General features: G+C 39.3%; 1 protein-coding gene across 1 annotated transcript; it reads left to right on the top strand.

Annotated features, from left to right (window-relative positions):
• The first annotated feature begins 1,400 nt into the window (after positions 1–1,400).
• On the top strand, positions 1,401–5,055 carry NPVF (neuropeptide VF precursor). The gene is made up of 3 exons (XM_005480873.4): positions 1,401–1,629; positions 3,435–3,807; positions 4,681–5,055. Exons 1-3 carry the CDS (start codon positions 1,456–1,458, stop codon positions 4,686–4,688), a joined length of 555 nt encoding a protein of 184 aa, XP_005480930.4. The 5' UTR covers positions 1,401–1,455; the 3' UTR covers positions 4,689–5,055.
• Positions 5,056–12,203: the final 7,148 nt, after the last annotated feature.

Raw genomic sequence — 12,203 nt, 5'->3', positions numbered from 1 at the left:
AGCTGAAAATTATCTCACTGACACTATTCTCATCTACTTTAGCAATTTGATGGCCTCTGTCACATAAAAAAGGAGCAGAATCTTTGACCCCCTCTCCACCTGGGGAAGTTTATCTAAGAGAAACTGTGCCCTTTTCACTTCCAGCTCTGTCAATGGGATTTCCTCCTGAAGGCTACTTAGGGCTTTCAGGGTCTCAGTTTCAGAGAACCTAAGGTAGAAATGACTGCAGGCATGCACCCATCAAAACAGCCATTTTTTAATTAAAAAATGAGGTTAGCTGCAAATCCTTCAGCTTTACTGTGCAGCAAAGACAGTAACATACTGTCAACAGATAAACAGTCCGTGCTGCCCACAGCATAAAACATGTTCTCTTGGGATAACATTGTTAGTGCTGTGATGGAATGGACATTTTACAACTCTGGTGTTGAATTGCAAAGTAACATGCCTAGAGTCCAATTTTCAGTGTGAGCACTTAATGCAAGCAATCAAATTTCCTCCATATGGAGCTGATTTTAAGTACTAATTTAAATAAGTTCAAGAATTTAGGAATAACAAATGGAAGAACAACACAATATGCTTTTTTCCTAATATTAGCCTGGCTCACCAGCCTATCTACCAACCAATTCAATGTGTGCTTTAAACTAAACTTTAAGAGTAGGTTTAGTCTGCATCCTGAATCCCCTTCTGGGACAGAACACACATGGGCAGTCCAGTGCTTTCACTGTGTTCAGCTAAGTGGCAGATTAAAAACCACTGCTGGAAATTTGGCCTGAAAAATATAGATACAACATAACCTTTGGAATTTCTAAGCATTTACCTTATGGACAGGGTTTTAAAAGCATGTATCTAACCCATTCTGAATGCAAATTAATATGTCAAATTTAGAGCACAGGCATTATGAACATCAATAGATCACATTGATGCATACCATCTCTTAGGATCTGATCAACAACCCCAATACTTGATTTTAATGGGACAAATGTTCCTAGGTGCACATAAGTATAAACAAGCACTCTGTGGTCCAAGAGGATTGTTTAAGCAGAAGAATGCTTACATGGGAAAACTTCCTTTCATAGTTCTTCTGAGGACACCGACACAAAAGAAAGAAACAAGGTGATTTTGTCTACTAGTGATGGAGCATTGTTGCTATTGTACATCTCTACTCTTGTTGCTCTCAAAATTAGCTAATTAAGACATACTTCACCAGAACAAAATATTTGTAAAGTCAGCGTGTCCCTAACAAGGAGTTATGTTGTCTAAGATGCTTCACAAAAGAAATTCCCAACATTCTTCCAATACATTCAAATTATTTCCCTAATTAATACTGGGAATTGGAGCTTTAGAGACTGATGTCATGGTGAAATATTTTTTTTTGTTTTCTGATTATATAAAAAGATGGCAGTTTTATTTTCTGTACAGATTCTGAGCTCTCTAAGTAAGCTTAACTTGAGAAAAATGAAGCTTACAGAGCAACAGAAAGCAAACAGAATAAACTTCATTTCAACCAAGAAGTTTATTCTGTTTGCTTTAGCTACAGTGGTCTTTCTCACATCAAACAGCATGTGCCTAAATGAAGCAATGAAGTCCAGGCTGCAGAGCAGAGAAGACAATGATGATAAAGATTATGAGGTAAGATCTGTATTACTGTGACATTGTTTGGGGGAACTTTGGGTGAGATCCTGAGCACACTGGATTTTTTTGGCACAGGCTGTCCTAAACTCATTCAACAGCATTCAGCATTACAGCACTAGCAGTATGAAAAAAGCTTGGTGAAAGAATTTTTCAAGAAATTTCTTTGCTCAAACACATCAGCTGATTGTGTAAATCAACTCATGTTCCAAATTTCTTGCAGTACATCTTTGTGATTAGGCTGCAACTTTTTCTGAAAAGTTTCTTATTTACACAGTGAATCCTCAATTAACATTCCTGTCAGGTGTTTTATGCACATAATATAACAGATAGATTGTTAATCCAAAATTAATAAAGGCATGCTTGTAATACTCAAAGAATAATGATAAACAGAGAACATATTAAATCTAATATACTTAACGGCCTTAAAATTTTACTCTGGAAATTGCCTGTAAAAATTTCTTTGCAGGGCTGCACATTTATTATGCCTCAATAGGTGCCAAATGAAATTTGCACACTTCATCTGTATTATTTTTCATGTTTTCCCTGTAAATGCTCCTTAGGAAATGGGAGCCAACCTCTCTTTTTGACTTATCCTCATTGGTATAATAAACGTCTTTCAAAACAAAATACAAATTCAATTATGCTAGTCAAATCCTCTGGACTTGAGCTCACTATCTTTTATATACTTCCAGAAGCACTGTGCAGGTGCTATCAGAGGGATAGTTTATTTAAAGTTTAAATCATGCAATGTGAACTAGAATGGCTCATTCCTGTTCTCTGCCAGTAACTGGAGAAGCTCACAGAGAAGACAAATAGGGATAAGGAAGTGAAATTATGATCAGGAGCATTTGTGTCTTTGACTGAAATGTAAATCCATATTTTTACATATTTGCAGTTAAGTCCTGGAAACTTATTTTTGTCACAAAAGTAAGTTGTTTTCAATATGCCAAGGGAAGAACACTGCTCTATAAGAAGGGTCATAGAGATAAAGCTCTTTTTCAGGCAACAGCTGCCCTCAGCATCATGAAACAGGTAATACACTAGGCTCAGTTCCTCACTGTATGACAGCATAGATACAGAAGGTGTATTTTGTGCTGATTGCACAAAAAATTAGGAGCCCAGGAGCTCCCAATGTATCTTGTGGGCTAGTGGAGGACCAAAGCCATTTAAAGCTCAGGGCAGCTTCTATGCTGCAAGGCCAGAACAGGCATGATGTCAACTTGACCCAAAAGCTTTCCATTCACTTCCCTGCCTGATAGCCTGGATGGATATTGTCTCCAAAGCATCTGCCCCGTGCTGAGGAAGAAATGAGCTGTACCTTCAGGTAGCTTGGTCCATCCTCCTGTTCGTCCAGATGAGTCTGGGTCTGTGTGAAGTCACGAAATAAGTTCAGCATCTTCCACTCGAGAGAACTTCAGGTGGTGGCACTAGCAAATGTGGGCCTGACAGCAACTGCTGTCCCATCTTAACTGACTGCACAGGATCTGACACCTGTGCCCAGAAATATTTCCAACTGACACCATTTGAGCTGAACCATTGGCTGACACTGATATGGGAATTTGCCCTTGTGGTCAGAGCTCTGAAACGATAAGCAGGACAATGTCAGCATATGAAGTAGTGAAGGAGCACATGTTACAGTGGAGTTTAGCAAATAGATCTAAAAAACATTTCATATTCAAAAAAACAAGAGCATTGCTCAGCAGCTTTCTAAGGAGGTATGAAATTGAATACTTTGTGTCATTGGTAGCTGGAGTAATGCCCTATAAAATGATTATATCCTTTTCTCAATTATTTTTCTTTAGATTAAAGATAATATTTTGGAAGAAAAGCAGAGGAGTCTCAATTTTGAAGAAATGGAAGACTGGGGATCAAAAGATATCATCAAAATGAACCCTTTTACAGCAAGCAAGATGCCAAATTCAGTTGCTAATTTACCTCTTAGATTTGGAAGAAATCATCCAGAAGAAAGAAGCATTAAACCATTTTCAAATTTGCCCCTGAGATTTGGAAGAGCTTTTGGAGAGAACACACCTAATCATTTTCCAAGGGTATCACACAGGCTTGAGAGATCTCCACTTGTTAAAGGTTCCAGTCAATCACTTCTAAATTTGCCACAGAGATTTGGGAAGTCACTGGCTGTCAATCTGCCTCGAGACATTCAGGAATTCGAACCAGGTAATGCTACACAAGTGTTCAAGCCCCATATTAAAATGCATATTAAATCATAGGTTACCAATACAAATACAGCTAGAATTCCTCTAGGAATATTCCTAAGCATTGCAATATGAGTTCAATTTGCCAAAAGAAAGATTGCAGTTCATCAAATCAAAAAGCCTCATAAAAAAGCAGTAGAGATGATCTTTTTATAAAACCTTTTTTAACGAGAAGGTGCCAAACAGCCAAATCTGAAAATGTTCATATGACAGGATTAGATTTGATGTTTTTTTAGAACACGTTTCATTTTGAAAAGTATAGCTTTGGTGAAGAAGGCTCAGAATCATTAAAATATCCCATTTCAGCACTATAAAATTACAAACTTACCTACAAATTACTCCTCAATTTTCTAAATTTATGCAAATTAGATTTATAAAAGAAAAAATTCCAAGCCAAACCGCAGCATTCTGAAAATTATTTTTTCTCATCCAATCCTATTTTTTTCATATTTTCTTACTGACACAATGTTTGAGATTTTGATTTTTCATTCCATGTTACCATGGAAAAATTTCTGCGACACCTCAGATTTTTTTTCAGCATAGAAAAACTATTTCCTGCTATTAGTAAGAATAATTTAAACCAGCTCTTCAACAACAGTTCTTCTTGTCATAACTGCTGCCTTACTGGAAATGCCCATTTGTCTTGTAACCAAGATTCAGTTGGCTACCCCTGACCTCCATCTGACACATGAATAAAGTAGAAGTTCAGACCAGAAAAGATAACAGATATATTAGAAGCCAAGGTTCTCTCTCATTTAATTTGATTCCTTTCATTCCTTTCTCACTGTCTCACCTAATTATAACAGCTTTTGTTTTATTTGTCTGGTATTTTTAGGGATATGAATTCTAACACTTACGTTAATACTGGAATGAAATTATGAAGACAGAATCTGAAAGACTTGGAAAAGCTGCAATGTGCTTTCAAAACTAAAGGTCATCAAAAGGAAATGTGTGAATTGAAATGCAAACCTGCCTTCATGTATGCATAATGTCTTTTTTTCTGTACACATAAGGCAATGATAATTGTAGTGATTGTTGTGGTAGTCTGCTTCAGTGGTGGTCTAGTATAATTCTATTTATTTCTGTGCTACTTATGTCCTATTGGCTATAAAACCGAATTTCAGAACAATGGCTGTGTAATTTACAGCATTTAATGCAGAATTTTAAAAAGCATAAAATTAATAAAGGTGCATGGTTCAAATAAAAAGAAGCCTATAATGTGAATAATAACAATGAGAAGCAGAATCAAAACTGCTGATAGCCTTTGTGTCATGAGCAGTTAAAGAAAATCAAGTGTTGAGAAAACACTTTTCCTGTTTTTTATGGGTCATCGTAGATATAAATCTGAAAGGCAACTTGTCGCTCTGGCAGCTGGCTCCTACACTTCTTCTTCAGCTCACCAGCTAGTCTAGCTTCAAACTGACATTTAGAATCACACACACAAATGGGTGCCTTCAACAGCAGCCCCTTTGATGCTCAGTCTGTTCAACAGCTTGGAGCCAGACAATCTCTCTCTCCAGCTCCTGGCCCTCAGACCTGCAGGTCCCTTTGACTCCTCAGTTGCTGGCAGCCAGATCACTCACTCTACTGTCCAGCCAGCCTGGCGTGAGGTGTGCTATCAGATCACAGCCACCCATGTTGACAGTGTCCATGCCCAGGGTCCATTCAGTGCCTGCCTGAACCTCCTCAAGGCATTGAGTGGTTCTGTTCAAGTCCCATCAAGAAGGGGTCTGGGAGTTCTGCTCTTTGCTACTGTCCTGTTGCCTCCTCTTCCTCAAGGTTTGGATCTCTGAGAGTTTTTTACTTCTCCTGTCTCTTGTCCTAGTCTTTATGCTGAAAAACCAATAACCAGATGTCCTTACATTCCACATATCTTTACAAGAACCTGGAAAAAAACCCTATCAAACTGATCAGATCAATCCATAGATGGGACAGAGGCTGAGTTGCCATTCCTCCACAAAGTTAATGAGGCTACAGGAAACACAACACTATTCAACCTGTACCTGGTGAATCTAATTCAATCCAAAAGAATCAAACTATAGTCCTGAGAATATCTATTCTCCCTACTCACTCATACCTGAAATAACAAAGAGATAGGAAATTCTAAACAGATAAAAATCAGTGCGGTTACACCTTCTGAATGCAAGAGTCCCAAACCAATCTTTGGGTTTTCTCTGTGCCTCAGAAAACACTTTACCTATCAAGTGCTGTTGAAAGACCTGTTTTGCAGTATAACACTCGGGTACAGCAGCCAAGTCCATGCTGAAGGACACTGGTCAACAAATTGTGTGTGAGGAAAGCCAAAGATCCAGGCTATGAAGTAGAAGTCTTGCCATTGTCTACCACCAGAACAGGTGCCATTTATTCCTCAGTCAGGAAAACCAGGATCTTTAAGTGATTTACAATCAAATGGGCAGCAGAAGTAAATGCCATGAACTTTAAGCTGTGTTTCTGGTCCTGCAAACCTCACTGCGCGTCATGTGAACCAAAAGGAAACAAGATTTGTGAGAATCCCTGAGCAGCAATAGAAGCAGCCTTTTTAAGGCACATATCACCTAGCAACAGGGAAAGGGTACCCATCCATTGGCATTAATGATTGCTGCTGTGGGAGGAAAGCAGAAGCCCAAACACCGGCCCAGCAGCAGGTACAATTAAGTTGTCCTCTTATGGCAAGCTTCATAGCATGGATACAGGAGGTGGCTATTGATTTATTTTCCCTTAGCAGAGGAACTGCTAGCAGAAGAGTACATAAAGTAGGAATTATGCTATGCTGTGCAAAATTTCTGTTTGGCTTGAGAGCACATGAGCCAAGAAAACAATCACTGGATAGTGCAACAGGAGGAGAAGGAGCACCACAGGCAACATACATTGCTCTAGCTATCACTCACTGGATTATTTATTATCCACATACAGATATTATTCATGAATTGGGAAAAAGCAAGGAAAGGACACAAGTAAATCAATTGACAGACTATTGGGACTTCCTGGCATGAAGTCTTGTAGGGTTCAGGAGCTCCCAGCCCTCCTTCCCATACAAGTCATATTTATGCCTGTTATTAAAGTCTCCACGCAAAAAACACCAGGCTTATTTTAGGTTCTGACTTGAGCTTATAGAAAAGACAGCTGACAATATACTGATTAATTTATAAGTCCAAAGGCTCATCATGGGGTTGATTTCAATATTTCATTTAGACAGATTTAGTGGAATATAAAGTGACACTTTTGGTTTACCCTCAGAAAGAACCAGACTTTGGAATCGTGTTTGAAATCGGTCAGTCTCAGATTCCTTTCAATTGCTTTTGCAAGTACCTTTTGTATTTTTTTAAATATGAAAACTGAGCTATCCTTAGTAATGAGACACCTCTAGAAATTTCCAAACTTTAATCAAGAGATTTTAAAAATTTCCCCAAGTTTAAGAGCACCTGTTAGCAGGAATTGGAAATGCTTTCATTAGTGCCACCCACAAAAGTACATCTGGCACAGATACCTTGACAGACACAGATGTCTGATTTGCATTTGTGCTGCTCTCCTGGTGACAGAATGTAGAAGGGCCTCAGCTAGTGCCACTCAGATCTTTCGTAGCCCAGAGTTTGGATGAGAAAAAATTTGTGCTACTAGGAAAGAAAAAAGAGGCTTACAGTATCTTTATGTGTATTTTATCTCATGAAAAATGGATAGAGCAAAATACAATTTTCATCTCTTCATATCTGTGCACAATGTATTCTATGCAGTGGTTAGCCAGAAGGTCAGTCCTGTGGCCTTAGTCAGAACTGTACCCAATTAAAATTTTAGTGAAAACCAAAAAAAAAAAAGGAAAAAAAAAAAAGGAAATAAAATAGAAAGAAAGAAAGAAAGAAAAAAAAGGGTTTCTCTTACAGTTGTCATACAAATTATCCACTTATATCCCTAGAGTTAACTGGTAGAAGAAATATTCTAGATTGGTTTTCAGAAAACTCAGACACCTCTGTAGGCTACCATTGTACTTGAAATACTGAAAACAAAGTATATGGTTATGACAGATTTGTAAACCCAGAACTTATTAAATGCTATTCAAGTTCATTCCATCCTTTTATTACCACCCTCCAACATGCCTATAGTGCATAAAGTGAAATGAAAAACAGAAAGGTATTTCCATTGTTAGCATGTCTTAAAAAAGGAGTCAGGTGTTTAAGACAGACATAGGTCAGAAAAACCTTGCACAGGAAAATTCATTTTGCCACATCCCAAATTTTCAGAGGCACCCAAGTACTGCTTTACCTTGCACAGCAATACCTCAGCAGATAATTATTTCTTTTCAGACCATGCTTTCAACAGGAGGTTGGCCGTGCTTTCAACAGAAGGTTGGACCACGTGATCCCCTTTCTCCTCATGTATTTGATGCCTCAGCCACACTGACAGAAATGTTTAAATAATAGAAACTGGAGCTAAACCTCGCATGCTGCACACTGTAGCACAAATGCACAGACATGCAGCAATGCAATATGAGTGTTGTAGGGCACACAGAGCCATGTAGCTGTCTTTGTAAATTTGGGCATATACAGGAAACAAGTAATAGATGAAAAGGGGTTCAAAACCAGAAGCAACTATCAGGAACGCTGTAAACCAAAACTTTGCTTGGGTTTTGACCCTTAGTTCCTAAAGCTGCCCCACCTCACATGAAAGAAAACATTAAATCAGTGTGCATCACTGAGGTTCAAAGTATGCCATAAATCTCAGAGGAGCTTTTTATCAAAGTTATCAGTCGAAAACAGATTTACAGTTTGTGGAGATACTTGTAGTGGGCTGATCCAGGGTGGAGAAAAGGAGCATACCAAAATCACCATATCCCTTCCAGCTGAAGATGGTGGTCTTATATTAAGAAAAAATATAACAAAGGTCTCACAGATGAAGACAAATTCTCTGCCTCTACCTCCTCCACACCTGCAGTGCAGGGAATGGGGATTGGAGATTGAGGTCAGTAAATCAAGTGATGTCTCTGCCTTTCCTCCTCCCTCCCTGCAGGGTCACAACTCCTGCCAGCAAACCCACTCCAGCACAGGCTTCCCACATGGGTCACAGCCTCTCTCTGGCATCCACTTGCTCCTCCATGGGGCGTAGGGGGACAGCCTGCCTCACCTGGGCCTGCAGGATACAGGGGGATCTCTGCTCCAAGACCTGGAGCACTGTCCTGGATTGTCAAGCAAATTGTATTCTATTTGCCATCTGTATGGCAGTTGTCTTCTGTTAAGTGAGCAGTTTTCCTTATCTCTTCCACAACTGGGGAGACATCTGCTGATAACAGGCTGTTGAATGTCACTGCATGACTGATAAGAACTACAGCATCCCATTGTGAGATGCTCTGCCCAGAGGGAAGAGCCAAGCATTCTATCCAGATGTAATCTTGAGATTCTGGAACACCAGCACGGCTTCTCTGCTGGATTTCTCAGAGGAACAGCAGCTGCCTCTTCTTCCACTGGATCTTCAGAGGAAGAATACACACTTTTCCACAGGATCCCTGCTCCAGCAGAACCACACCTGACACTCCAGGAGGACTGCAGCCACATTTCCAATTGGACTGCCACCCACAGGGTGTCAGGTTGTGTTCTGACTCTGCCAGTGTTGTACTAGTGTACTGCATTGTTTATTTTATCCTGTTATTTTCTTCTCTATTAAAGAACTGTTATTTCCTGCTCCCATATATTTTGCTTGAGAGTCCCTTTAAAATTTATAGCAATTCAGAGGGTTGGGGGGAGGGGGTTACATTTTCCATTTCAGGGGAGGCTCCTGCATTCCTTAGCAGACTCCTGTCTTTCCAAACCAAGACAAGCACTTCTTATTTGGATGAATTAGTGAGGGAGAACAGAGGGAAACTTTTAAAAATCATCTGCTTCTCTTAGCTGCTTAACTCTGCAGGTACTTACTTGGGGCAATGAATGTTTGGAATTTATTCTATGGCCAATATGGAGAAATTTATTTGTAAAAGAATGGAGACAAACTTTCTTTGAACTCTGCTGTTGAGGAGAGCAGCTCAAGAAAAGCATAAAAGCATGTGTTTGGTGCTGAGCTTGTCTTTGAGTGTAGTTACCATTTTGACTGAGTACCTACTTGCCTTTATAGACCACCATCAATTCTGAGAGGTGCAGGTTTGCCTGTCCCTCAAGACACATTTCAAACTAAAATGTACAGCCCAATTCAGCAGCTGACTTCTTCTGGCAGCTATCAGAGAAAAGTCAGAAGTTTAATTTAGATTCCTGTGAAGAAATTAAATACCAGTGGAGGTACTGCACAGCAGCCTATAGTGCAGTTATACTGGGATCACATATGGCTTATGGATTCTTGAAAGAAATGTGAACCCAGGTGATTCTGAATTGCTCTTGATGTGTCAGTCTGAGGAAAGAGCAGGGGAGGGAAAAAAGCCAGGCAGGTTTTAGAAAGTTCCTCCTGTGTCTGCTCAGCCTCCACGGCATGTTTCTGGAAGTTCTGTATTTCAAGACATTTCGTACCAGATATGTTCTTGCACATATTTATACTGCATATGATTTTATGAATCCAGGGGGGGCCTGGAGGATTTCAGAGCCCACCCCCATCTCAAATGTGTAACAAGTGATAAATTCTTTCTAGGTCTTATTTCCCTCTGCTGCTAAGTGCAGATGGTGCACAGTTTTGCACTGGCACAATATGTGCAGTAGTGATTTTCTTAGTTAACCCAGAAATCACCAAGATGAAGATATTTGGTAATTCCAGTCAGTAATTTGAGCCGACTGAAAAGGAGCACATAGGAAAAATGTTTGCAGGTAATGTATAAAGTCTTGGGGTTTTTCCTCATTTTCCAGCATGCAACAAAAAAATATTCTCATTTGTTAGTATTATTTGACAATGAATAATCTATTATTTTTTATATAATACTTTTCTCTTAAATCACTATTGTATTATATGCTGTTACATGCATGCTACAAAATTTCTTGTTCAGACTGTTTCTTGTAACATGCAACCTTCATATTCTGGGTTATGACATAAACTAGAAGAATTTTATGTAATTAGTTTGAAATCTAAATAATCAACTATTTTATTCAAATGAAAGATACACATAAATACATTTTATACAGGAATATTGACTCGGAGATACAAAACATATGTCTGTTCTCTAAAGTAAAAGCAATTTGCAATTATGGAAATGAGATTCAAGTCTGGAATCCTCATCCGTGCAAAACTGCAAAATGGTCCGTGGCCACGAGAGGGCAGAAATAACATTCCTTGTAAAGCCTAATTTTGGGGAGAATCATGTATTCCCTTACAGAACCTGGGATGAAAATTAGCATGGCAAACTCCTGGAGGAGTTTGAAAAATGGAAACTACAGCATTAGCTTTACAAAATCTATATCATGAACTTTAAACCTTAACAAGTCTCATCATGTCAACTTTCTGTCTTTTAATAACCATTCCTAGAACAAATAAAATTTTTAAAAGAAATTACAGTGGCATTTGACATAAAGCCTGAAGAGATAATTTGTTTCAGTGTGTATTAATCTGCCTATCAATTCTTTCTAAGTTTTTTCTGTTTAACACCAGCTTAAGGAGAAGAATATGTATAATTTCTCACTTCAATAAACAGTTTGCTTTGGCTCTTTTTGGATCTGTGAAAGGCCACTAAGCTAATGAAGGGTCTAGAACATTTCTCATATGATGGAAGGCTGAGCAGGAACTGTGCAGGCTGGAGAAGAAAGGCTCAGGGAGGATCTCATCAATGTGTGCAAACACCTGATGGGAGGTTGCAGAAGAAAAGGGAGCCAGGCTCTTTTCATTGTGCCCAGTGAGAAGACCAGAGGGGATGGGCATCAATTGAAACATGGGATGGTCCATCTGAACATAGGGAAGCACTTAGCCTGAGCCCAGAGAGGGGCTGATAGATCCTTGGAAACATGGCCACAGGCAGCCTGATTTAGGTGGCCTTGCCTGGGCAGGGGCTGCACCAGGTGACGATCAGAAGTCCCCTCCCACCTCAAGCATTCTGTGATTTTGTGATACCCATCTTTCCCTGACACCATTGCTCCATCAGCACAGGACATCCACTATAGCCTGGTTAGGGAGCTATAAAGAGATATATCAAGGACCTTCATCCTCCCAGTTAGTTTTTTCCCAAAGAAATTCAGTAATGTGGAAATACAGGTGCCAGTGAAACACACAACTAAGGTACTGATAGATTTACATGTGGGGGATGTCCTTTTTGTGTAAAGATTCAGGGTGTAGAACTGATGTCCTAAGCCTTTTTCTTCCAGTCAGCACACCCTCTGTAATAACAGCTGAGGCAGCCCATTCCCATTGTATCCTAAAACCACAACTCTAATTCTTCCATAGTATATTTCTGGAAGGAAATAACAG

The sequence above is a fragment of the Zonotrichia albicollis genome, chromosome 1 (genome assembly GCF_047830755.1).
Source record: "Zonotrichia albicollis isolate bZonAlb1 chromosome 1, bZonAlb1.hap1, whole genome shotgun sequence".
Taxonomy (NCBI): Eukaryota; Metazoa; Chordata; class Aves; order Passeriformes; family Passerellidae; genus Zonotrichia; species Zonotrichia albicollis.
This window is presented reverse-complemented; position numbering and strand designations above follow the sequence as displayed.